Source organism: Cervus elaphus, chromosome 23 (assembly GCF_910594005.1).
Source record: "Cervus elaphus chromosome 23, mCerEla1.1, whole genome shotgun sequence".
In the NCBI taxonomy this organism is placed as follows: Eukaryota; Metazoa; Chordata; class Mammalia; order Artiodactyla; family Cervidae; genus Cervus; species Cervus elaphus.
Window position 1 is genome coordinate 9,403,020 of NC_057837.1, and position 27,740 is coordinate 9,430,759.

The 27,740-nt window shown below is 43.5% G+C and overlaps 1 protein-coding gene and 1 long non-coding RNA gene across 5 annotated transcripts in view; one reads left to right on the forward strand and one right to left on the reverse strand.

Annotated features, from left to right (window-relative positions):
- The window catches only part of MACROD2 (mono-ADP ribosylhydrolase 2), a 2,147,232-nt gene that overhangs the window by 1,986,488 nt on the left and 133,004 nt on the right, over positions 1-27,740 (forward strand). For 2 of the 4 annotated variants that reach the window (XM_043882748.1, XM_043882750.1), the window contains exons 12-13: positions 16,915-17,025; positions 21,936-22,004. The exons of 1 other annotated variant lie outside the window; for it this stretch is intronic. In XM_043882748.1, coding sequence (XP_043738683.1) covers positions 16,915-17,025; positions 21,936-22,004 — 180 coding nt within the window. The remainder of the gene's footprint in view (positions 1-16,914; positions 17,026-21,935; positions 22,005-27,740) is intronic. One more of the 4 variants, XM_043882749.1, reaches the window with a different exon arrangement.
- LOC122681041 overlaps positions 21,492-27,740 on the reverse strand; it is a 127,433-nt gene continuing 121,184 nt past the window's right edge. Inside the window, exon 6 of the long non-coding RNA XR_006336877.1 lies at positions 21,492-21,990. This is a non-coding gene — a long non-coding RNA (uncharacterized LOC122681041). The remainder of the gene's footprint in view (positions 21,991-27,740) is intronic.

Here is a 27,740-nt window from a genome sequence, read left to right on the forward strand (position 1 = left end):
TTCCCCCAGACACCCTTTCTTGGGGGAGCTGATTCTGGGCACTTCCTTGCTGGCTATTGACCAGAGACCACAATTCCTCCCCATGTGGATCTCTTCATAGCCTTGTCTGTATACTCATGACATGAGGATACTGGCTCATGTCCTGTCTACAGGAAGCTGGCTTCCTGCAGAGCAGACGACCCAAAAGAATGAATGCATGTTCACGATGAGAAGTGGCAGCCCTTTTATAACTTAATCTCAAAACTAAAATACCATCACTTCTGCTGTATTCTGTTAATTACAAGCAGGTCCTTAACAAATCCAACACACTTAAAGGAAGGCAAATTAAGCTCCACCTTTTGAAGGGAGAAATATCTAAGAATTTGTGAGCAGATTGAACAGATTTTTTAATGTTTTTTTTTAAGAGTAAGTGATTTTTTAACCACCGTAACCCCAAAAGACTTTCTAGTTTCCTTTCCTAAGACTTCCTCCATCCCAGCTGTGTCTCTGCCCTCTGATTCTTTGGGACCCCCTCAAATATTAAATCCTCTTATTGACTTAAGTTGATGTTTAATCAGAAATCATTTTTAAAACAGTCTGAGATCTTGAAATCAGTGAGGATATGTCAGAACCAGGGACTTTGCTGCCTTGCAGAAAGTGATGTCTGGTGGACTGGAGGAGGTTGATGGTCATCTTAATGGTGGATCAAGCCAATTCCTATGCCCCATGAATAATCACCCCTCCACAAGGCATTCAGATGTGTGGTTTTGTAGGCTGGCTGAGTCATCTCCCTCTATTTCACCAGGTTGATCTTAAAGCAGGAGGCAGCACGCCTCTGTAAAGTACCAGATGGGAAATGCTTTGGGCTTCACATGCCACATATGGTCTCTGTCGCATATTTTTCTTTGTTTTTATTACAACTCTTTTAGAAAAATGTAAAAACCATTCGTAGCATGCAGGCTGTACAAACAGGCCTGTGGGCTGGAGTTTGCTGACCCCTGCTCTAAAATAATCATGGAAAGATGCTCATTGCATCCTCAGGAAATATTTAGGTGTGCTTCTCCATACCCCCAGCCATAAAAACAGAGTATCCTTTCCATGTTTCTAATGTATCTTGCTTGAGGTAAAGAGTTGCAAGTCCTCTTTTCAGGTTGGATACATTTTACATAGGCTTTCTCTCATTCCTTCAGGGAGACAGAAACAGGCTCAGAAATTAAGTCACTAAAATGATTAATGTGGTACTGTCAGAAAAGAATTATGAACCTGCAGGGTTATGGTCTCTCAGAGAACTCATTTTTTGTTTCTGTCCATCACGTGAATAACAATAACCTTCTCCAACAAGCAGAATGAAGAATGTGTGGGCTGCCAGTAAGTATTCCTCACTGCGCAGTAAGTATTGGCACCGTGAAGACTTTATATGGCAATGGTGATATGCTGGGAATTTCTGTCAGATCTGGCTTTTAATGGGAGAAAATAATCCAGTCTTCTGCTTTTGACTTTGGATCTTCACTGTTTTCCCAAATATCAGCAAGCCTCATCGGTGACATTGAACACACACACACACACACACACACACAATCCTGTGTCTTTATCAGCAACTGGAATCAAAATCCTTGGATAACAATTATTTTTTTTTAATCAGCATTTTAATTTTACCAGAGCATTTATTTTAAAAAAAAAAGTATTACTTTGGTCTGTGAGTCAACAAAAGACGGTGTGTTAGCATACAAATGTGATTAATGAATTCATACTAGGAGAGGCAAAAAGAAAAAACAAAAACAAGACTAGAGAGAAATTAAAAGCTGTTCATCATATTTCATATTTTAGACAGCCCCAGATAAGTAATGCTGCTTTCATATTTTATTACTATGTTCAAACTTGTAGCACTACAAAATTGCTAAATCGGCGTACTCAATGAAAACCCTACAGGAAAACATGGAAAACTCTTGCAAGAGTAGGGATTTTTGACTATGAAAAAGGAAGATATTTCAGGAGGCAATGAATCTCTGCTTCTTAAACATAACAACCACAGTCTTAAGTCTTTGTTTAACCCTCTTAAAGCTTACCTTGTAGGACGTATTATTAGTTGTAATTAAAATGGACCAAAATTACAATATAATTAGTTTTCACAGGACAGACTTTGAAAGATCATCTTTCATTCTGGAATACATAATGCTTCTTCCTGTAATTATTTGTTTCTCTAATATATTCCAATCATAAATTTAGTAGCCAGTTTTAGAGGAAATTATTCACTTGCCATTCATCTGGATGGCTCAAAGGAAGAAACACCTATATTTGAGTATTTGTCCAGACATTGTCATATGATCAGAACACCATTTCATCTAATTTGACATGTTTTTGACTGACCTTGTCAGGCAGAAGGCAGCAGGCATTGCAATACTGTTATTTGGGAGTTTTCTGAAGAAAACACTCACAGAGTAAGTTTTAAAAACACAAGCCATTTTGACACTTCTAGAAGGTACAAATCCTCTGGGATAAAACAGGGAAATTGGTTCCACCAAGTCTGGAATCATCCAACATTGGTAATGTGAATTGGGAGAGGTAGAGTAATTTATTCTCATAAACAAACTGCCGAGAAGATAGAAAGTCCTGAAACCCTTCCTCGAGCTGCTGTTGTGCCCATGTTCTCCTTTGGTCCTCCTGACAGGAGTGCTCCCTCGCCCCCCACCATCCAACAGTGGCTCTCTGCTCCTCCCTTCCACAGCCGCTCCCTCCTCAGGGGGTTCGATGGTTTGGGTGGGGAGGGGCTCTGTGTATTGGATGATTGTCCCTAGAACCCATGGGAGGCGGAGGCCAGTGACTACCAGGCAGGCTGATTTCCCTTCGGAATGCATGCGGTCATACTCGCAGAGGCTTCTCCTCTCATTGATCCCGGCTGTCTGATAAATATTTTTACCAAACACGTTTCTGTGGAGAGGAGACAGCTGGAATTCCTTTAGAGTTACCCCAAAGGGCTTCAGATAAGAGCAGACTCCTGCAAATTGACCAATTTGGCAGAATGAACAAAGTACACGCCAGAATACTGTACAGCTAGAGATTCATGTGTCGTTTTAGGTCTGCGGCATCATCCATACAGGCAATACTTAATTGTCTGTGGCCTACTTGGCCACCAGGAGAGAGGAAACAAATGTTCCTATTTGTCTTTCCATGTGGCATTGGATATTTACATTGACTTGTCGTCTAAAATAACATCAGCCACCATAGACAGTGTCTGCCTATTCCTTAAGTCTATTGACTAATTGGGTCAGGTGGCTATTAAGAATGTGATTATCATCTCAAGGAAGTGATCCACTGCCAACAGGTAGTGCTCTGGCACAGGGGAAATAGAGATACTGGTGGGAAGAGAACATACAAAAATATATGTAGAAAATTTTATTTATTCAAAGTGAAGTAAGACCCCAGTAACTCTTTGGACATGTCTAATAGTAATTTGGAGGTATTTAAATTCAGGACCAGGAGAGCTCGATTCTCAGTAATTATAGTACTAGTGTTATAGTTAGAAAGACTAGGTAATTAAGAGTGTTATCAGTAGACTTGGGAGAGGTGATGGGTTAATTACTAAATAAAAGTGATTTATGCTGAATTGAAAATGACAGCTGATGCCTTCTTAAAGCACAGCTTGATGGGAAAGAAAACATGAGGATTTTGGCCACACATAGGAAAAAGAGAAATCACAATAGGTCTGGAAATCACAGAATGTATGCAGAATAGGGATAAAGAAGACTGATGTTCTCTTTTTGTCCAGGCTGGTCAGGAGGGCTCACAGTTGGATATATTCCTATTTGTGACATAAAAGAGAATAGATATTGGAAGCAACTATTTCAAACCATTGGTCAAAACATACCACCCAGACAATAACACAAAAGAGATAAATAGAAACCTAACCAGGATTTTCAGCAAGTAGTGTAACTTTATTTTAAAATGACCACTTTATTTTTTTTTTAAGTCTTGTGCAAATTTTCTTGATGTTATTTTAGAAGGCTTTCTAGTGGGCTATTTTCCCTCTCCATCTGCTTAGCTTCCCTCCCTTTCTACTGAGATTTCTCTACGCCACGTTATACCCACAACCGCCTTTGTTTCCCAGGCTCAACGACAGCTCCCCAACCTCCAGTGTTTCCAGGCCAAATGCTTGGATGGGAGTCCAGGTAGCATTAGAGCATAGTGATGAATCGGTTTCACTTGGAAGCAGATGACCAAGGCTCATAGCCTGTTTCTGCTCCCCACTAGCTCTATGACTTTTAGGAGGGTTATTTAACTAAACACCATTTCTTCACCTACAAGACAGAATATTTTACATATCTATGTCCGGAAGTTGTTGCGAGTGTTAAAGGGGGTAATTTCAAGGTCTTACAGTAGAGGCTGCATCTGCTTTTCATCCTTCACACCTTCAGCTGCTCTCCAAAGCCAGTTGATCCTACGCTTGGGTGTCTCCTTGAGACTCCTGTTTTCTCTCTGCTCACCTGCCACCTCTCCATCTCAGACTTCCACCGTCTCGAGTCTGCTGTATTTTAATCAGTTCCATATGAGTCACTTGCCTGTTCCTGCTGCCCGCATCAATCCATGCTTCACAAAGCAGCCATGTGAAGGGGAGCCTTCCGCAGCTCCCTGCTCCCCTCCTGGAAGCCTCTGCCTCCTTAGCCGAGGGTCCAGGGCCCCTTGTGGTCTGACCGCTGGTCCTTCGTCTGCCTCCTCTCCACGCTCCACTCACCTTGCTGAGAGGGCTCCTGCAGTGATTCCCAAACCCTCACCATCTTTCTCACCTCTAGTCTTGTTCCCCACCTTGCAGCGTTCCATCTCGCCGTTAATTCATCCCACTCTGTTGGCTAGATATCTCTCGTTTAGGCCCAGCTCATGGCCCTTCCTGGGTGGTTCAGATGTAAAGAATCTGCCTGCTCTGTGGGAGACCCAGGGTGGATCCCTGGGTCAGGAAGATGCCCTGAAGAAGGGGATGGTTACCCACTTCAGGGTTCTTGCCTGCACAGTTCCATGGATAGAGGAGCCTGGCGGGCTACAGTCCTTGGGGTTGCAAAGAGTCAGACACGACTGAGCAGCTAACACTGTCACTTTTCATGGTCCTCACCAGCTGTACTTTAGCCCCATTGGCTGCCCCCAAGTCTTCAAAGATGCCAGGGTCTTTTTCACATAAAGGTCTTTGGACAAGCTCTTCACCTGGAACACTCATCTCTCTCTCTCTCTCTGCCTTATTAATTTCACTTAATAAATGCCTTGTCAGCTCAGATGCCCTTTCCATAGGAAAGACCCCTCTGATAACTTTCTTTGAAGCCCTCCTGGCAACCTGAAAACTTGCCTCTATTAGCACTTATGATTGAGGACAGTATGTAACTATTTGGCTTAAACGTGTCTTAGATCAGGTTCCCTGGAAGCCCACCCTAAGACAAGGATTCAAGGGCCAGCAGTTGATTTAAGGAGTGATTCCAGAAAGACAGGAAGCAGAGTATGGATGTGAGACAGGGGAGGGAAGGAGACAAATGCAGAGCTGGGTCTCTGGGAGACCATGTGGGAGTCTCAAGGTGGTCCCACCGTGGGGGCGTGAAAGCACCTGTGCATCGTTGGTTGAGGGCTGCTTCCCGATTGGCTGCACAGGACCAGCATCATGTTGAACTAGGAACAAACCCTACACACAGTGCCTCGGTGTCCACGGGGAGAAGCCAGAGCGTGCGAGTGTGTGCGGATCAGAGGTGGGTGCCAGCGACACAGTGAGGGGTTGACAGCTTCAGCCCCAGTGTCTGTCTGCTCCACTGAACCCTCTGTTCCAAGACTCCATTCTCCCTAATTATCTTGAGAGCAGAACCATCCAAGAGAAATATAATGCTAGTCACAATGTATACACAACTTTTAATTTTTTTAATTTTGAGGGTTTTTGTTTTTAATTTTGAGAAGCAATGTTTTAAAAAAAGATGTAAGAGAAATGGGCAACATTAATTTTTGTTTGGTTACTAAGTTGTTTCTGACTCTGTGACCCCATGGACTACAACATGCCAGGCTCCTCTGTCCTCCACTGTCTCCCAGAGTTTGCTCAAATTCATATCCTTTGAGGCAATGATGCTAAATAACCATCTCATTCTCTGCTGCCCCCTTCTCCTTTTGCCTTCCTTCTTTCCCAGCATCAGGGTCTTTTCCAATGAGTCAGTTCTTCGCATCAGGTGGCCAAAGTATTGGAATTTCAGCTTCAGCATCAGTCCTTCCAGTGAATTTTCAGGATTGATTTCCTTTAGGATTGACTGGTTTGATCTCCTTGCAGTCTCTAGAGTCTTCTCCAACACCACAGTTCAAAAGAATCAATTCTTTGGCTCTCAGCCTTCTTTATGGTCCAACTCTCAAATCTGTACATGACTACTGGAAAAACCAAAACTTTCACTCTTCAGATCTTTGTCAGCAAAGTGATGTCTCTGCTTTTTAATATGCTATCTAGGTTTGTCATCATATGAGATAAAATGCTGTGTTTCTCTCTGGCTTGTCTCAAGCTTCCGTTTCACCTTGTGCAGACAGGTACCTCTCAGGAAGACACTCCATCCATCTTTCTTTTGTCAACTCCCAAAGGGAAAGTCTTTTGTCTTTCAAATAGCCTAATTTATTCCCTCTCCACCATCTTGAACTTTGTAAGTACTCAACAAATATTAATTCATGACAAAGATACCTAACAGCTTTTGAATTTATTCATGGGATGATTCTTCTATTCAAAGAACATCTTTATATACTTTTCTAATATTCCACAAAAAAGTAAACCACTGTTTTGTCTTGCCAGTTCTGAATGTAACATCTGCACAGAGCACAGTGTGTGACTGTTTTAAACAAAATGTGTAGGCACACCAGTTATCTCAATTCAGAAACATAAATGACAACGGTGAGAAATATAACTTATAGAAGGAAATTTAACCTGAGGGCTTAAAGTTAATGAAAAAGTGCAATTGTTGTTTTGTCTGTTAGAGCAAAAGAATCTTATCATTGTGCTAAGCTTTGTTTTGGCCATAATTTTCCCAGTTATGATGTAGGCACCAGGTTATGTTTCACAACCAGAAAACCAGTGTAATTTATAACCATAAACCCCAGCATAAATTGATTTCTAACCCTAGTTGCACCATGAATTCATTGGAAGACTTTTGGAAAGTTGCTTAATCCCCCTTTGTTTCCTATTCTTTAAAAAATGCCACATTAATATGTTTCTTATTATTGTCATTCCTTAATGGTTATTGATTGTGTTTCGTATCTCTGTGAGGCATTGCAACTTCCCCAAGGAAGACTGTGTTAATGAATAGTGTTTGTAAAGTACTTGGAAATCCTTGGATTAAAAACTAACCATATCAGAGTATAAGTATTTGTACTAATATGCCATATGGGAGAACCATATGCCATCTATTAAGAGGGCATGTGTGATATTGAAAATAGTTGTCTGGTTGTGTTGCCTTGTGCTATTTTTATATCAAGATGTGCCAGGGCAAGTTTTGGTATGCCAGTGTCATACCTTAATTGAACTATAAAGTTCAACCCTGCACCAGGTATCTGTTGAGTTTCTTCTCATACACTTGACCTTCTACTTAGCAACTCACACAATATATGTAAGGGACAGTTGCATACTACAGTCTCATGAGTTTCTTTTCCTTGAAATTGCATCATACTTAAGTCTCTCTTAATAGACACATATGCTTTAAAAATAGCAGGTTTAATTATTTTCTCTTCCCCCTACATCCACAAATAGGCAGTTTGGGGACATTTCTAGAGAGAGGTGGACCAAGATAATGGTCTTCTCGGTCCTGTATTTGAAGACCAGCCATGGGCCTTACACGCCGTCTGTGGATGCAGCATGGCTGTAATACTGTTTGAGGAGGGGCGCTGCTGGCAGCCAGAACACTGCTCACCGTCTCCCCAAATGGACTCTGTGTGCGCCACTCCATCACCAGGAGGTTCCAACCCATTGATCTGGATAACTGTGTTGTAACAAGTTCCAGACACAACCTCCCCTGGCCTGGAGAAGGGATTCCTTCTCCCAGGCAACTGTTCCGGTTGTTGTTCAGTCACTAAGCTGTGTCCGACTCCCATGGACCATAGCACGCCAGGGTCCTCTGTCCTTCACTGTCTCCCAGAGTTTGCTGAAATTCATGTTCATTGAGTTGGGGGTGCTATCTAACCATCTCACCCTCTGCTCCCCTTCTCCTCCTGGCCTTTAACCTTTCCCAGCATCAGGGTCTTTTCCAATGAGTCAGCTCTCCGCATCAGGTGGCCAGAGTGTTGGAGCTTCAGCTTCAGCTTAAGTCCTGTTCCAGTAAGAAGACAAAATGGTGACAGGTATACTGTAACTGGAGCCTGGGCTCTGTAGCTGGGCCATCTTTCTTGAAATATTGTGCCTCGCATGATGTAGGAGCCCAACTAACCTGGTGCTTGTGAAATAGAAAATAATTTTCCCTTTTTTTCCTGATTGACAGGTAAAGTAGCCATGCAAGTCCAGGTAAAGGATGAGCATGTTTCATTAATTCACAAATATTTGTTGAGCATCATATGCTCAGTCTAGATTCTTAGGAGACAACAGGCAAGTAACCCAAGATTCCTGCCTTAGTGGAGCTCATATTCCATTAAGGATGGATATGCATAAACAATGAACGTTAACACCTACCAAAATTAAATATTAGAAGGTGATCGATGATCAAAACAGGCAAAAATAAAAAGCAGATCAGGATGAGGATGGAGTGTGTGGAGGTGGGGAGATGTTACAATTTTAAGGGGCATGTTCAGCACAGTTTGTAAAGGGGACATTTGAGCAAAGACTTGAAACACGTGAAGGAAAAGGAGTCTAGGCAGAGGGGCTGGGACAGGCAGTGCAAAGGAGAAGACAGTCTCGTGTGCTGGAGAAACAGCACACACAGGCCAGTGTGGCTGGAGGGAGTGAGAGGGAAAGAGACTAGGAGCAAGTCAGAGCAGGAAAACAGTGGGTCTCCATCACATGGGGCCTTGCTGCCTTTGTGTGGAAATGGTATGATCAGACTTAAACATTTCAAAACAAACCTTCCAGGCTGAGAATAAGGGCTGTTGCCCCAAACCAGGAGAAGTGGAGATAGAGACTTGGACCAAGGTGATGGTGAAAACAGATGAACTCGAACCACTGGTGTTCCCTACAAAGCACCACATTTGATTTTTAGGAACCATTATTTGTGATCAAAGAGACATGACATTTTAAAGCTAGCCCAGAATTTAATGAGGTTCAACTAGAGGCTGAAATAGACACTGTACCTTTTCTTCATCAAGAACTGGAATAAGGTTTTAACGACAACAAAATAATTATTGCTTAGGGGAGGATGAAGTTTCCTTCTTAGCCCCTTGGCAGGTGTTTATGGAACCCTGCTGGATTGTGGGCACTGTGCTAGATGCTGAGGACATCTCAGGAACAGTATGGACATCTTCCTCAGGATTTACAATTTAGCTGTCAAAACTCGAAAGAGGTCACAGGAATCTGCAAGGCAAGAAAGACCTCAGGTTTTGGCACAATCTGGCCCTGAGTTTTAAGTCTCAGCTCTGCCACTAATTGTGGGGCTTCGGGGCAGTTATTTGACCTCCCACAGCCTTGAAATATTCATCTGTAAAAATGTAGATAAAAGTCTAGCCCAGGAGGACTGTGGAGGGCTTCTCGGTAACGGGTCAGAGGTGCGGAAGTGCCTGTCCCTGGGAGGCAGCAGCTCCAGTTCACGTCAGATGGTGATTGCCTGACCGTGTACACCTCTCTGATCTGCCCTGGAATACACACTTGAGGCCTTTCATTGCAGTGGTGAGGCAGGCAACTCAGGAACTTAATTTCCTAAGATTCATATATTTAGATCAATTGGCTGACAATACCTCCAGAACAAATGTTTAAAGGTTTGAAACTAAACTTTCTGCCTCACTTCTTTTGTTCTTTTCTTTCTTTCATCCTAAAAACCTCTATGCAGAGTTGAGCAAGGTTAGGCATTCACACTGAAGTGCGGGTGGTGAGGTAGGGAACCAACCTCTCCCACCCCCCACTCCAACCAGCCAGGGTGTGGTTCAGGTCAGGAGGGTGTCTTGGTCTCAGATTGAAGGTGACTAAAGAAATAGGACAACGAAAGGCAGTTTGTGATGGTAGATTGCCATGAAAAGTATTCTTAGAAAATTTTCAAAGACCTGACTGTGGCTTCCGTATTAAGAATGTCATCACTGCTGGTCTCCTGATCTTGGTAGTTGCATTGTGGTCATGGAGATGGTCTTTGTAGAAAGTACAGACCAGAGTATTCAGGGCTGGTAAAGATGATAAGGGGGTGATTATGTCCCCAACTTACTCTAAAATGGATCAGGGCAAAAAGGAAAGTTTCTTGTACTATTCCTGTAACTCTCCACTGTTTAAAATCATTTCAAAATATCCTTACTATTAAAGAACAAATTCAGAGCTGTACCTTTGCACCCATCTGGCTTCAGTATTGGAAGAGCTAATTTCTCAATGTTCTTAGTGTTCTGTGTTAACTTGTATGAGATTATAGTTTAATTTTCAGCTATTATGTTAGGTATCATTTTCCCATGCTTCCAGCAAACAAATACTAGTTGTGTTTCCAGGAAGGCAGCAGGGGACTCTGGTATCAGCTGACTGGGTTGAATCCCTGGCTGACATCACTGTGGGATCTCAGGGAAATTATCTAACATCTCTGTGCCTCAGTGTCCCCACCCACAAAATGTGGATAATAATAACATCACCTCATTGGGTTGTTATGAGAATTAAATTTGATAATCTATGTAGAGCATTGAGACACTGATTGTAACGTAGCCAATATTCCATACGTGTCAGCCGGTATTAACTAGGTATTACCCTGCCACCACGTAGCTCTATTAAATAAAGCATGAACATTCATGGCAGTGCCTACTCATCAACAGCATTCCTTATATAAGCTGAATTTATTTTTTGAGTGTCTTCTAGAGAGTTTTGGAATATGTAAGGATATAGCTGTGTGGCAAAATACAAAATTTAAGACTGAATTCTTTATAAATGAAAAAGTGCTGAGTTTAAAAAAAAAACTGAGACTTCCTGACCTGAGAAAAATTAAGATACCATTGGTATTAATCAGCTATTATCACAATAAAGCTATATAACAAATCACCCCAAAGTTCAGAGCCTTACAACAAAAAGATTTGTTCTCATCCTCAGAGGTTTGCAGGTTGACCGAGGGTCTGCTGATGTAGGCTTGCTCCATTGGGCCATTGGATATCATGCTGTGAGTTTTCTGATCTTGCCTCCAGACTGTGATGTGGGTCAAGTCTGCTCCTGGTTTCTCTCATCCTCTTTAAGCCAGTGGCTACAGAGGCGTCATCTTGTCATGGCCAATGGTAGAAGCACCAGCACTAGGTCCAATTATGCTTGGACTTTGCTCAAGCTCTTTGCTCCTGTCATGTCCACTGACAGTTCATTAGCCATATCCCTGGGTCAAGTCCAACAGCAGTGGAAGGACCTTGAGATGTGTGATCCCTTACCATGGAACTCAAGAACTGAAACCAGTAATCCAGGCTGCAAACCACTGGGTTTGAGTTGCCTGTGCCCTGCCCATGTGCAGAAACCTTGGAAAAGATAACAGGGTGCTCGGAGGCAGCACACGTCAGGCTGTTTCCCCAGCAGCAAGGTGCGTTTGTTCTGACTTACCTCCCCTTTCCCCTCCCATCCCTATGCACATCTCACAAAAGGAACTGCAAATATCAGGATAGCAATTTGTAACCACGACATTGAAATTTTGCCCTTAAAAAGCTCATCCATATAGAATTAAACATGAACTGCACATTTACACAAATTCACTTTGTTATCAATGGGAGACCCTACTGCTTGCCACTTACAGAATTAATACTCACAAAGGGTAGAGAGGAAATGGGCCTTATAATCAGAATGTCAACAATCTGGGGAGATGGTGGACTCAGCGTCCCCCAAAACACACCTCCAAAGATTCCACTCAGCCATAAAAGGTTTAAAGGAAAGGAGGAGAGTAACCTCAGTTAATTACTGAGACAGGGGTCAGACTCGTCCCTGTCCCCCACTGCGTCAGGCTGTTGACTTCTGTGATCTTCCCCTAGACACTGTCTTGTTCACACAGCTTGGTCACACAGTTTGCTCATGAGATTACCGAAAGGGAAGCTCAGGAAGCGATCTGGTCATCTGTTAATTGTTTATTCTTCTTTGATCTACAAGTCAGGCAAGGTTTTGTGTGATTAAAAGATTTGAAAGGCGTTGCTTGGGCCGGAAATGAGTAGAGGTGGGGGTGCCTGGCTTAAAGCTTAGTTACAGTATAGCTTTGCTACAGTGACAGGAAAAGGGGCTTTCTGCTGAGGACAGTTTGCTTCAAAGAGCTGCTGGCAAGTCCCCACTTGTCAGAACATCATCCCATTTCTGTGGGATTAGAGGGGAAGGTCTGTCTTCTGGAACTTCTTCATGTCAACATAGTGTTCTAGAGTGGAAGATGTCAGCGTCTCTTTCCTGACAGTTTTAGTTGCCTGCTCTCATATATGGGCAGGATAGACTGCAATTATATTGATGCCAACAAAGATAGAGACTATTATGGGCAATCATGTCCATTTCGTTCCCTTGAGGTCAGTTCTTGGAATCATGCTGACCATAGACTCAGTGCTTCTCAAGACGGAGGGAGGGGCTTCTGGCAAGGCTGCAGTCTGGCATCACACAGTTAGTTTTTTTCCCCTCTGGTGGCAGTTATGGTAACTGTAAAGCAACTCAAGAACATGCATCAGATGCTGAGTCTGCAACGCTGTTGTCCTGATCGTGAACTTCTTGGTTTTGTACTTGAGAAAGTGGGAGAGCCCTGTAGGATTCTGCTCGGTTCCAGCTTTACAGCAGGAGTCTCTCATTTTTATTTCTATAAAATCCCTGAAATATCCTTGCATATAGTATGTGCTCCATGCATATGGGCTGAAAGAATAGAGGGCAGAGGTTTCATACTGGAGAAGTAAAAATAATTTAACCATTAGAATTTGCACAGGTCACCATGCTTGTAGGCGTGGGGAAATAGTCTTATGTGACACTCAACATGAATGAGGTGGAAATTTATTATTGGAAATAAATATGGAATCCTAGAGCTATATTAACTAGGAGAATTTAGCTTCCATGTGACATTTTTTAGGCTCACAAAATAGCCTGTCACTTCCGTATATTTCTTCACATTTATTGTGAGCCTTTTAAATCCCTTCTAATAACCTCAAGTTTACATTCCACAGTCTACTTCACTTTTTTATTGTTTATGTGCTTCCTGTGAAGACAGCTAGACAGACAAGGCCACAAAAAGGAAAGCTTGTCCTTATCCAATACTTATGGGTAACGGTGTAATGGGATTTTTTTCTTTCCTACCAGAGGAAGCCCGCTGTTTCACTCAGAACTCACCCATTTGAGGCATTTTAAATGGATGGGATGTTAGAAGCCAGGCAAACTGTCCTTCTGAAAGTGAAATGAATGCTAGTCTAATTGCCGGAGAATGTATCAATTGGGCTTGGAAAGCAAGACTTCTACACTGGCTCCCCCTGCTGGCTCTGACGATGCACTGTCTTTGAAAACAGATGAAAGCAATATACCTAAACCTTTTCGTTTGAGGGCAAGGCACTCAAATGCCAAATATAGCATTCTTCTAGAAGGCATTTACTCCGTGATAAACATACCAAGTGTTTCTTGAATTTGCTTCCAAAGGGCAGAAATCCTGCAACCCAGAGCACCCCACAGCCAAGACTCTGTTTTCCAAGTGGAAAACAAAACATGCCACTTGGGCAATTTCATTAGGGAGTGGGACCACCGCGGACGCGGGGATTAAGGGTAAAAACTCAGTAGCCGTAGGTGAGATAAAGAATCAGACTGTTTCTTACGGTTGTAACGTTGGACGTGGGGGCTCTGAATTTCCTTTTCATGTGTTTAGGACTGCTGGAACCTTCCTGAGACTTAACTGTTGTTTCTCTTTCCCTTCTCTCTTCACAAGAAAGCTTTTTACCCCCACTCAATGAGAGATGCGGTGACCAGATTAATTTTAAAAACGGTCGGTCACTGCAGACTTCAAGCCTATTGTAAAATCTGCGTTAAAAGGTCTGGCTGTCGGGGAGACAGGAAAGCTGGTAGATTTTTCCTGCTTGAGTCTGAGTCCATGTGGTGGGAGGAAGGCAGAACACTGACCTATGGCTTTGACACGTGCTCCTGGACCAACTGGACCTTGTGGACAGGAGCGGGAACATCAAGGATGACCGCTGCCTTCCTACAGCACCTCCCTGGAGAACCAGGACAGAGAGACGTCAGAAATGTCCTTGTAAATACGCCACGGAGAACCTTGGGTTTGGGGAACTGCAGAGCCACCCCTACCCAGGTGATACTATGACCCTGTGACAAATGGCACAGTGCTGGGCAGAGGGAATTTGTTGTGGTTCAGTCGCTAAGTCATGTCCAACTCTTTGTGACCCCATGGACTGCAGCACGCCAGGCTTCCCTGTCCTTCACAGTCTCCCAGAATTTGCTCAAACTCACATCTATTGAGTCAGTGACGCCATCCAATCAGTTCATCCTCTGTCTTCCCCTTCTCCTCCCGCCTTCAATCTTTCCCAGTGTCAGGGTCTTTTCAAATGAGGCAGCTCTTCGCATCAGGTGGCCAAAGCATTGGAGCTTCAACTTCAGCATCAGTCCTTCCAGTGAATATTCAAGGTTGATTTATTTTAGGATTGACTGGTTTGATCTCCTTGCAGTGCAAGGGACTCTCAAGTCTTTTCCAACACCACAGTTGAAAAGCATCAATTCTTCGGTGTTCAGCATCCATACATGACTAGTGGAAAAACCACAGCTTTGACTATATGGACCTTTGTCAGCAAAGTAATGTCTCTGCTTTTTAATACACTGTCTAGGTTTGTCATAGCTGTTCTTCCAAGGAGCAAGCAAGGGAATTACATACATACTCTATCTGGCTGTGTTGGGACTTAGTTGCAGCATGCAGGATCTTCATTGCATCACGTGGGATCTTTCACTGCGGCCCATGGACTCTAGTTGTGGCAGATGGGCTCTGGGGCGCAGGCTCAGTAGTTCAGGCAAGTGGGCTTAGCTGCTCTGTGGCATGTTGGATCTTAGTTCCCTGACGAGGGATCAAACCCATGTCCCCTGCATTGCAAAGTGGATTGTTAACCACTGGACCCCTGGGGACGTCCCCACCCTTATACACTTTATTCATCGATTGCATCCCTTCCCCATGTCAATGTTGCTCTTATTTGTTTATTTATTTTTGTCACTCTGTTATAAACTTTTTCTTTCATTCAGGTCAATTTCAGATATTTTCACATTTTCCACTCTCCTCAATAGGTTCTTTTGCAGAACTGCTTGGTGAAAGGTTCCCTCACTGCCGCCGAGGCTCTTATTTCAGCTCCACCAATCGCGTCCTCCTCTGGGAGGATGCCCATCCTCTTGCCTCTGGATTAAGTGTTGGTAGTTGTAACAGATGGTGGGTCAGAGCACTCAAGTACAACTCAGTTAAGTGGTCTAAGCCTGGCTGGGGGTCAGGAATTTTTAAAGGACTCGGCAGGGTGATCTTTCTGCTCTTTGTGATCGTGGCTGAGGTCGTCAATCGGGTGCATTCAGCTGGCAGCAGGACCGGGTAGGAAGGTGGGAGATGGCTTCATCCACATGCCTGGTCCCTCTGCCACTCTCTCCCTGTCCCCCTCGCCCCTTAGGGGGCTCACCTGAGTGTCTTTAAGCAGGTGATTGGCTTCCCAGACACAGAAGGGAAAAGCTGCCAGTTCTCTTAGGCTTTGGCTTGAGGGGCCCAGAGAATCATGTCCACATTTCACTGGTCTAAACAAGTCATAGAACCAGTCCGAACTTAAGGAGTAAAGAAGTAGATTCCACCTCTTGAGCAACAGGGCGCTTTGGCCATCATTAACCCGCGTGTGGTGATAACTTCTGTTTCTCTGTTTTCTGTACTTAAACTGTGTGTCTTATATTTTATTCCTTTGTCTTTATATAAATTTATCATTTAAAAGGATTTCTAAACACATTTGGAAACCCTCCCAGCAATGAGTTCTAAAGTGATGCCTTTATTTGCCTTTGAAAAGTTTACTTTTTTCTGCACATAAATCCACAGAGATATATTATATGCAGTTTAAGCCAAAGGGAAATTTTTAGCTAGTTTCTAATATATGGCCACCATTATATCTGCCCAGTTATTTATTTTTCAAGGAGTTATGTATTCCAGCATAAACTTGACCAGCATCATCTGTTCAAGACAGAATATTTTGTAGCATAGAAATGTTAGACTGTCATGTGTAAAATGTAAGTAAATGTCTGAGAAATTAATGGGATGGGGTGGGGTGGGGAGGGGGCGGAAGGGAGGTCCAAGAGGGAGGGGATATTTGTATATGTGTGACTGATTCACTTTGTTGTGCGGCAGAAACACAGCACTGTAAAACAGCTATACCCCAGTAAAAAATTTTAAGTAAAAACTGAAAAAAAAAATTAAGTAAAAATAAGTGGGTTTTTTGCAACATAAATCAAACAGGAAAATAAAGTGCGTAGGAACATAATCAGCCAATGCTCCTTACACGTTGCATATTGCTTGAGTCAAGGGATAAAAGCAAATTGAAATTAAAATCTGTTTGGCACTTTGGGAAGTGCTGTGTGAGAGGAGAGATGTGACTGGAACTGCTGAGTGAATTTTGTTTACCGCAGTTCAGCTTTCCACCAAGCAAATCATGTGAGAAGGGCCGAGGATAAATGCACCTATTTATGTAGGTAATTTTTCTGTTTCACGCCTCTGATTCATCTCTCTGCCTCGCTTTATGGCGAGCCATGCTACATTGGTTACAATTAATTTCACTGCTGCATATTGGCCATAAAGAGATATTTCATAAATTGACTTGATGTATATTTTTTTTTTCCCTCTGTGGTTTTCTTAAAAGATGAGAATGGTCCAGAGGAAAAGCCAAGTGCAGAAGAAATAGAAGAGCAGAGCCAAGAAGCAGGTGGGCTCAGATTTCTTTTGAAGCGTCTCCTCGGCCTCATCCCCAGAGGTGAACAATAGCTTACCTTAGTGCTTTTTTCAATGTTTATGCCGTTTCACCGGGTCAACCTCAGTGTCCACCCTGGTCTCCCTCAGGCGATCACCAACCCTGCTAACTCGGAGCATCAGGGTCTTTAGTCGGAAGAGGACCCTCTGAGGTGTCAGTCATGAGCTCCTCTTTGCTGGCTCAGTGATGCTCTGCATGGGCCCGGCAGAGGCTGGAAGGACCGCGTCAGAGCTGGGCTGACTAGGGCAGGTCAGAATCAGCAGGTTTAGTTAGAGGGGAAAAAACAGAATGAGAAACATTCAAAGGACAGGTATCAGAGGCGTTCCTTCCACAACACATGGAGTGTCCCGTACTGTTCTGCACTCGCTTTGAAGAGCTGTGCTTCTGTTCATTTTTCTGTATGTTGTGGATGATGCTGTGATGTGGCCTTGACTACCCCACACCCAGCGCTCTGTGAGATCCAAAGAACGGAGGTGCCAATGACATGCTGAGATATCTTCTGCTGTGGGTTGTAAATTGAACAGTTTTAACACTTAAGACTCAAAAAAGATGGTCATCACCTTAGGTTTTTCTTTTCTTCCTCCCCATTTTTATACTCAGGCACATTCTCCTTTGAAAGAACAATTCACACACACATTATGCAGTTGTCAACATAACCACCCAAACAAAAACCTCCTCCTTCTATTTTTCTGAGTCATTCTTCTGGTTCTAATGAGCCCAATAAGTAGGGCATCTTTAAAATGGGGAGCTCTGTTCATGTGCCAGCCACAGTCTGAGCCTTATGCTGGACTCTTGGAAACAAACCAGGTAGTGTGATAGGTTTGTCAGTGAGAAGTTCCTCCATTAACCTGGGAACTCTTGCTGGAGAACTGAAAGCCTTTACTATTAAACTGGAAGATGGAATTGAAGACGGCCCATCAGAGGAGGCGCTGAAGCAAGGCGCCGGGACCTCGTGTACCTGCTGCTGGGTCAGCCCGCTCCCCTTGCTTAAACGTAGTCCTTGGGATGGAATGAATTTCTGATATAGAAAAACGTTGTCGTCCGCACCACCGTTGCCCCCAGCTCCCGGTCACCACGTCGTTATGTTCCGTGGAAGATGAGGCTGCTGTGAAAAGCTGTCACTGTTTTCACTGTTTGGGGCTGATGAGTATTAGTCACCCGGCTGCTGACGGCTGAGGCCATTCTCTGAATGTTGCAGCTTTACAGGTTTTATTCACTCATTGCGTGTGTGCGTGTGTGTGCATGTGTGCGTGTGTGTGTGTGTTTGTGTGCTCAGTCACGTCTGATTCTTTGCAACCCCAGTTGCTCTCTGTCCCAAACTCTTTATCGACATAAATCTTGCCCACCCTGTTCATACACACACACACACACACACACACACACACACACGTGTATACACACACACAGGCACACACATGTTTACATGCACACACATCTGCCTGCATTTTATTTATTCATCTCTTTTCCCCTTAATCAGTTGAGAACAGGCAGTTTCTTCATGGATTTGGGACCGTCTTGCATGTTAGGAAAGAGTCGTAGAACATAAGCCTTCTTCTCCACCTCTCAGATGGACAGACCGCAGTATGGCTGCCTCTCAGTGTAGAGAAGATTCCCAAACACACCTCTTCTTGTTCCTCTAAGCAGGGCTGCCTGCTGATTCAAAGCCCAATGGCAGGATTCACCTCGGACCTGGCCACTGTCGGCATGCATGGTTGTAACTGCTCTACCTCCCTAGTCCTGGTGCAGAGAAGTCAGAGGTGCAATGGTGGTCATTAAAATCCTTTTGACCTGCTGTTATTCTTCCAAAATAAAAATATCTTCCTTTCATTCGTTAGAAATTCCGGCTTCAATTCTAACTGCACAGCTCTGCACGCCTCTTCCATGTCATGCAAAAAGCACAATCTCCAGCCAGCATCATCCAGCAGTTCTGACTGCTGTCATGATCAAATCAAAGTGGTGGATCTTATTCCTCAAACAGCCACTGAACAAATACCTGTCCAGCGTTCACTGTGGCCCAAGCACTGCTCTGGGCCCTGAAATAGGGCAGTGAACTATAAAGACAGTATCTTTTCTTCCTTGAAATTTTTACTCCAGTGGCAGTGATCCAAAAGGAAATGATAAGAAAAGCATGGTAGTGATAAGCACCTCGTGGAGAAATGAGGTAATGTAGAAGGAATCCTGAGAAGGCAGCTTTCCATTGGCTGCACTCAGGGAGGACTCCCTGAGGACAGTAATTAAAGTGAAATTTCAGGGATAAAATGGCAGGAGAACGTTCCAGATGGAGGGACCAGAGAATGCAGATGTTCAGGTGAATTTTGAAACATCGGAGAAGGAAGTTCAGAGTGACTGGAGCCTGGTGGATGAGGGAGAACGGGGGTGGGATTCAGGAAAACACCATAGGACCAGATTATGTCTGATGTAATCAGTAAGAACTGATTCTATTAGAACTACAAGGAGAAGCCAATGGAAGGCGTTTAGTAGTGAGGGAACATAATCGGTTTTAACTAGCTCACTCTTGCCTGTGAATGAAAATGAGTCAGAAGAGCCAAAGTGAGACCAGTTGAAAGACTGTAGCAGGAAGGTAGTGATGGCAGTTTCTGTAAATGGAGACAAAATGGACTGCTGTGTTTCACCCCAGAGGCAGAGGTGACAGGGTGTACTGACGGTTTAGATACAGGCATAGAAACCCAGGCTACATCCTAGGCTTTAGCATCAGTAACTATGTGGATGATGGTGCCACTAACTAGTGTATGAAAGACTGGCCACAGGGCAGTTTTTGTTAATGGAGTTGATAGTTCAGATTTGCCCATGGTAAATCCAAGAGGACTCTCAGCCATATGGGATGTCAAGAAGCCACTTAGATATATGAGTCTGGATTTCTAGGAAGAGATGTGGACCAGAAACATAGGCTTGGGTGTCGCTGGTGTAGAAATGTTACTGAAAGCCAGTGACTCGGTGAGATTCACTGGAGAGAACATGTAAATAAGGAGAAGAATCGAGCCTGGGATACCATGGCATCTGGATTGTGGCAACAAGGGAAAAGGGAACAGCTGCAGCAAGAAAGTATTTCAGAAAGAACAGAGTAGACTCTGAGATGCTCCTGAGAAGTCAAGGAAGATAAGAAAAGAAAAATGACCCTTGGATTTGGCAAAGTGAGGTCACTGACACCTTTGAGAAGAGAATGCTGCAAGGAGGATGGAAGCCAATTGGAGTAGGTTACAGAGAGGCTGTGAGATGAGGAAGTCTGGAGCAACAACATGGACTGCTCTCTCGGGGAGTTTTGCCTTGAAGGGAAGCAGAGAACTGGGATGATGTGACATCAAGGGAGGATTGATTGTTTTTAGTTTGTTCTTTTGTTGTTCATAGGAGTTTGTCACCTAACAAAAGAGAGTGATTCATCTCCCATTATCTCCCTACTAAAAAATTTTATTCTCTGTTCTGATAGAAATGTGACCTGAAAGTGATGGTCATGTACATTACAGGCAAAGGGTATGCTGAAAAACAAATCTGGTTAGCCTTTATTTTGTTGAAAATATAGATACTTATTAATTGCTCACAGAATAATATTAATACTATTTCAGAGATTCAGTTTAGTAAGTATATCTGTAAAGTTTTAAAGGCATTACCAAGGTAGCCACTTTTTTACTTTGTATGGAAAAATCAGTCTTTTTTTGAGATATTCAAACAGGTTTTTGTTGGATTCTCTTGCTCAGCGGTGAGCTTCCATGGTGGCTCAAACATTAAAGAATCTTATTGCAATGCAGAAGACCTAAGTTGGATCCTGAGGTCGGGAAGATCCCCTGGAGAAGGGAATGGCTACCCACTCCAGAGGACTTCATATGTGGCGCTAGTAGTAAAGACCCCGCCTGCCAGTGCAGGAGACATGAGACGTGAGTTCAATCGCTGGGATGGAGAGATCCCCTGGAGGAGGAAATGGCAACCCACTCCAGTATTCTCGCTTGGAGAATCCCATGGACAGGGGAGCCTGTTGGGCTACAGTCCACAGGGTTGCAAAGAGTCAGACATAACTGAGCAACTAACACACGTTTGTCCAGCTGTAGGCTGATACAAATGTCCTGAGCATGTGTGTGTGTGTGTGTGTGTGTGTGTGTGTGTGGTCATGCGTTTTTGAGTTATCTTTAGTTCTATAACCTCGTTACTGCATGAAAAAATGTATACATTCCTTTTCCATTTGTCAAGTATTAACCATTCCAAATGACTTTGATAATCCTTCCCATCTTAAATGTACTATTTCAGTGTTAGTAAGTAGTTACCATTCTGCAGGCCAAGTGGAGTGAGTCCCTGGAATGCTGAAGTCCTAAATAGAAAGACCGGCTCTGATGAGGTGGGGGTGGAGGGGGGTGGCAGCACAGAACAGGGACCTCCAGGTTCCTTGGTCCCCACCCTGTGCCTGACTGACATGAAATCACAGAGTGGCTTTTGGTGCTTTGACACAGGCCCCCCTCCTCCCGGGCCTCCGCACGGACACCGGCCCGCCGCGCCCCCTGCAGCCTGACCGCGTGGCTAATGGGATGAGGCGCGGTGCTAAGGAAACCCAGACTTTACACACACACACAGAAAAGCACTTTGTAGAAACTCGCAGCCTTTTACTAAGAAAGCTAGCCTCCCATTCTTCTAGAGGCGAGGGAAGAAACAAAAGGCCAAAGCCTAACAGTCCCAGTCTTCCTCACCGAAGCATAGTTTGTAGTTCACTGGGCTCAGTCTTACCCAAGGGTTCTTGTTCCAATTGTCATAGAGGAGGGTCACAAACCCGAGCCCCTCCGAAGACCATTCAGTGTCTGAGAGCGTGAAACGGGCTCCCTCTTCCTTCGGGGGAGTGGGAGGTGAGGTGGGCAGGGCAGCGCCCACCCCGCAGGACGGCCTCTGAGACAGTGTCTCTTTCTCCCTCACAGATGGTACCAGCACTGCTTCGGCGCCCAGCCCTTCTTCTGAGGAAGCAGTTGAAGTCTGTAAAGATGAAGGTATGCGACCACTTACTCATCTAAAAATCTGTGCAAACTCTCAGGAAGCCATCTGGATTTTGTTTGTTTGGGGAAAATGAAATAGTGAGCAAATCCATCCAGTCCTCTTTAAGCATCTCTATTTCCAACACAAATAGCCAACCCGCTCTATTTTATTCCATATCTACCCTTTCCAGAATTTGTATATCCATTTGTTCCTCTAACAGTAACTGTTCATGAAACAACAGGATGATTGGAGAAATTACGTTTAAAGAAGATGTTTATTTGAAACACCAGAAGGAGGCTGTTTACAGCTACTTGTCAGGAATGGGTTCATTTGAGAATCACCTACCAGAGAACTCCATTATCTAGGCAGAATAAAAAAGAAATGTTTGAAAGGCATCCTTGAAAATAAATCTTTGACAAGAGCATCACTCCTCATTCTGTGGACAGTTACTGTGAGAAAATGTTGCTGACCCAAGTATCTTTAAAAGAAGAAAAAAGGAAAAGAAAAATTTATGTAGGTCCTAAGAGAAAGTTTGAGGGAGACATTGCAGGAACATTCATGTGCAGATAACACAGTTTTAAAAATATGTATTACCTAAAGGAAAATGAAATTGTCATTTCTCCCCCCTGTGATTAATTGTCCCCACACACAAAAAAGTAATATTTTAAATCTGTAATTGATAACTACTAAAAACTCTCTGAATGGTAGATGAGATTGTTGTACTTGTACAAATGGGCGTCTGCTAAACCATATGACCTACTTGGAACTTTTAGATTAATATGCTGAATGCATTTCTTCAGTTTGGAGTGATAAGAAAATATATCTGCATGTAAGGTTGATATTAGCTAGTCCTGGAATCAATGTTTAGAAAATCAAAGTTGTCTTAAAAATAACACTCAACTGTTTACATCAGTCATTGCATCTCCTGTCGCCTGTAAATGGTTTTTATAAGTGAGTCATCCTGTGTAAGAAGGATAGTTGCTAAGATGTGAGCTCCAGGGCCAGATGCTTGAGGCCTAGATCCTGTCTCTGGCACTAGCAAGGTATGTAGCCTTTCACAAGGAATTCTAGTACTTAGCAAGGAATTCATATGTCATCACAAGTAGTTAACTTCTCTGCGGTTCAGTTTTCTCCTCTATAGAATGGAGAATTACCTCCCAGAATATGGCAATACATGCCCATTGCTCAAACTGTTCCCCTGGTACCTGTGTAGGGTGGGTTCCCCAGAAGACTAGGGAGCTAACCTTTATTAGGGAGGGCTCTTGGAATCAACACTTGTGAAAGGAAAGAATGGAAAACTGGATAAAGAAATTGAACGCAAGGCGTTCTCAACCGAAGCTGCAGCCAGGCTGAAGATGGCGTGACAGCTCTGAGATGTCCAGTTGGGATGTGAGAGTCTGGCTCTTAAAACCTCCCAACCTGTCACTGGCTGCCAGGGGAAGGGGTTGTGGTCTTGGATGAAGCCTCTCTCCTGTTCAGATGATCCTAGAAGCTTGAGAAAGGATGAGGGCAGCCAGAGACTGGAAGAGTAAGGTCTTCCTTCCTGAAGGGGGATCCTGTGGACCAAGACGGCATCCACTGTACTGTTGTTTTGGTGGGCTTTTTCTAGTTCATTGTCTTTTTTTTTTTTTTTTAATGAATCCCTTGGCATCTCCCTTCATACTCCTCAAATATGTGTTTCTTGGTTGCTGTTTTACGTTTGTTTTCTGGGTTTTCTTTGCACCATGTGGGCTTGTTCTGTTTGTGGTGTATGTGAGGGGGGCTTCTCTTGCGGTGCACAGGCTGAGTGGCTCCTGGGCATGTGCAATCTTAGTTCCCCAACCAGGAATCGAACCCCCATCCTCTGTATCTCCTTGTGTCTCCTACATCTCCCACACTGGCAAGCAGATTCTTTATCACAGAGCCTCCTGCAAAGCCGTCCCAGTCATTCAGCCTGTGATAACAATTTTTAAACGTCTTGAAGTGGAATAGCAGAGTTTTCGGAAACAAGAGAAGTAATCTAATTTAAGTGCTTCAAACTGAGATGTTTCCTGTGGCGTTGTTTGGTTTGGAGATATCACACCTTTGCAGAAACACACTGTGATGTTTCTTCATGCTTTTAGGATCTCACACCATTAATTGCTCATGCCAGGATCAGTTTCTCAGAACGCTTTTAGGTGTTTCTTTTTTTACACGAAACTTTTAATGGTGGTAACGCCAATGAGTTCTGTCATGTATCACAAATGCCATTTCCTAATAAGACCAAATGTGAAGTAAGGGGAATTCTTTTACTGAAATTGTTAATGTCCATTAACCCCTGAATCTAAGGAAAAGAATTTTGAAGTGCACATTTACATGTGATCCAGTTTCCATTAAAAACAGAATATACAGGTTATGATTTTTGCCTTTTTTCTGAAATAGCATGTATTTATAGAAGACCACTATTTTAACTGATTATCATTCCAATGCTTAGACTAAGCGTCTATTGCTTATAGAACTGCACGTGTTGGAAATACAACATACTTTAGCTTGATTGATAGAGACATGGCTTAGAATGAAAAAAAGAAATGAATTTACCATTGAGATCCTCCAAGATTGAGGTCACAATGAGGTTAAAAGGCATTCATATGTGTTGAGAATTCATTTCAAATATTCACCATCATGTTACATGCAGAAATATATCTCCTTGGTGATGTCTGGGGTATTTATGATCTCTGCAGCTATAAGACTGCTTTAAGAAATGCTTATTACACTCTCCAGTTTAAGTGCAGAGCATTTTTGCTGACCAAAGGTTATCAAGGAGCCTCTGCTCTTGACTTTTCTAGGCTTTGCTTCTGACCCAGCATCTTCTTCTTAGGTCTTGGAATCACCAATATTATGGACTGGCCTTTTTTTTTTTTAGTATCCTTTCCAATATAATTCTCAGAGATTTTGAGCCTTGTCAGTTATTTTAGCTTTGCTTATTGGTTGACTGGCTTTATATTTGTTATAATTTTGGCTCCCACAGGAACCTCACTGTCTTTCTTAGAGTGCAAGGACTAAAAATAAACAAAAAAAAATGAGCAGGTAATGTCACTTGGTTTGGAAGATAAGATTTTTTTAAAAAAATTAAAACAGGTATGTGGAAGCAGAATAATTTCAAGAGGAAACATCTTTGGGGGTGTCTTCTAGGTCTGTGATTTTGTTGAAGTGTTCTAGACACATTTCCCACCAGGTGGTGAGAATGGATACTTACTGCCCATTTACCCTGTGTAACTGCTAACCGTCCAAACCGCTAACAGAAGGAGGTACAACTCATGGATCAAGAGCTAGATTCTGAGCTTCAGACGGAGGACACCTGTTCCAGTGACTCATCCCAGCCCTTGGGTGGGCATTGCTTGAGCTGGGAGGATGAGATGTGAGGAGGAGGAATGCTGATGAATAATTCATCCATACGGGGTGGATGCGACAGCCAGGACGGAATAGAAATGAACTCCAAGTTAAAGAAACCTGAGAAAATATCTGTCAGTTGATAGGAACTCTGGGGTCATTTATAAAACAGGGCACACACTTGTCTATTGGCAGATTTCTTTCTCTACTGGTAAAAATATTCCAATGATTGATTTAACGGTAGTTTACAATTTAAATCCTTAAATACAAACCCAAGAGTACAAATGTTAAGGCTATTTAAGTTAGCAAATATAGAGGCAATCAGATGAAGGGGAGTGTAAACCCAGGATTAAAATGAGCATTAGGAATATCAAGTACTCTGGTTGAAACTGCTATATCCTCATCATCATTGTTTAAGATACAGTCAGTCTGCTTAACTCTTGGAGAATTCTCTGTCCTGTTAACTCTTAATAGATCATCCTCACTTGCAGCCAAGGTTAACGTACTTTATTAGGAGGAACAATGCTATTTAAACACATCTTGATTCTCCTATCTTATTTCTTTCTGTTGTTGTTTAGTCACTAAGTCATGTCCCACTCTTTGTGACCCCATGGACTGTAATCCACCAGGCTCCTCTGTCCACGGGATTCTCCAGCCAAGAATACTGGAGTATGTTGTCATTTCCTTCTCCAGGGGATCTTCCCAACCCAGGGATCAAACCAGCATCTCCTGCATTGGCAAGTGGATTCTTTTACCATTGAACCACCTGGGAAGCCCATCTTATTTCTTAATCTACCCAATTTGAATTTGAAGGTCAGCTAGACTAAACCATATGCTCATCATATGAGCAAAATCAACTAACGCTCAGGTGCACACACACTTGAGCTTGGATTCCTTTGGCGCTCTGAGTAAGTCACATCATTGTTGTCTGCTGTTTATGAAGTGGGGTGTCACCTGGCGAAGGACACCTTAATCCTGAATCTAGTTTCTGGCCTCCTAGAGGTCAGCATTTCCAGAGGATGGGGGAAAGCTTGAGAAAGTGTCAGGCTCGCCAAAGAAGACAGCAGAGAAAGGGTGGGGTTATGTGTGAGCAATTGCATTCAGGGATGAGCAAGTGAAGTGAAGTGAAAGTCGCTCAGTCGTGTCCGACTCTTTGCAACCCCATGGACTATACAGTCCATGGAATTCTCCAGCCAAAATACTGGAGTGGGGAGCCTTTCCCTTCTCCAGGGGATCTTCCCAGCCCAGGAATCGAACCCAGGTCTCCCGCATTGCAGGTGGATTCTTTACCAGCTGAGCCACAAGGGAAGCCCAAGAGATGAGCATAAATGCTCCCAACCACGAGTAGCTGTAAGCCTCCAGAATCTGTTTCTATTCCTTATCTACACTGTTGGAGAGAAACAAAACACTGGGCCACCCGTGAAGCTCCCCTCAGACTTCTCTCGTCTGATTTCCCTTAGTTCTTCCCCTGTTCTTGGCATCCCTTCTCGCCCCGCTTGGCATCCTGCCCACGCCCCACCACGGTGGGACACCCCTGTCCCAGCTATTCGCTGATGGAGCGTCGGACACCGCGGCCCCTCTGGGCTCTCACTCTGGGCTGGGAAGAGTCTGACGCGTGGAATGAGAGCCGTTGCCCTCTGGTAGTTCAGTGAAGAGGAGAGAGCTAAGACATATGGAGTATCTCCTGGACTCAGTGCTTTCATTTCTGTACAATCTATTTTTCGTTTCACAAAAAGGTAACCTGAGAGGAAGGAGAGAAAGAAAGATGTGCATGGGGGTTGGAGAGAGATGAACTACCTTAACAATATTAACTCACATGGCAGATACTCACATGATCTTATATAATCCTCAAAAATGATAGTATCTTATTCTATATATTTTAGCGCTTATTTTTCTACTGGAAAGCATACTGCATATTTATTGAAAAGTTTTTTTAAATGCAGAAAAGTATCTGCTGCTGCTAAGTCTCTTCAGTCGTGTCCAACTCTGTGCAACCCCATAGACGGCAGCCCACCAGGCTCCCCCGTCCCTGGGATTCTCCAGGCAAGAACACTGGAGTGGGTTGCCACTTCCTTCTCCAATGCATGCAAGTGAAAAGTGAAAGTGAAGTTGCTCAGTCATGTCTGACTCTTCACGACCTCATGGACTGCAGCCCACCAGGCTCCTCCGTCCATGGGATCTTCCAGGCAAGAGTACTGGAGTGGGGTGCCATTGCCTTCTCCAGCAGAAAAGTGTAAAAGGTAACAAAAGCATATAATCATTTTCATTTCAGCGATTAAACTGTAAAAAAGAAAATTTTGCTTTTCAATTAGCAACATAACCTGAACATTTTCCCATGTCTTTAAAAATTTCTCAAAGGCATACTTTTTATTGGAGGCAAAATACTCCATCATATGGTTGTC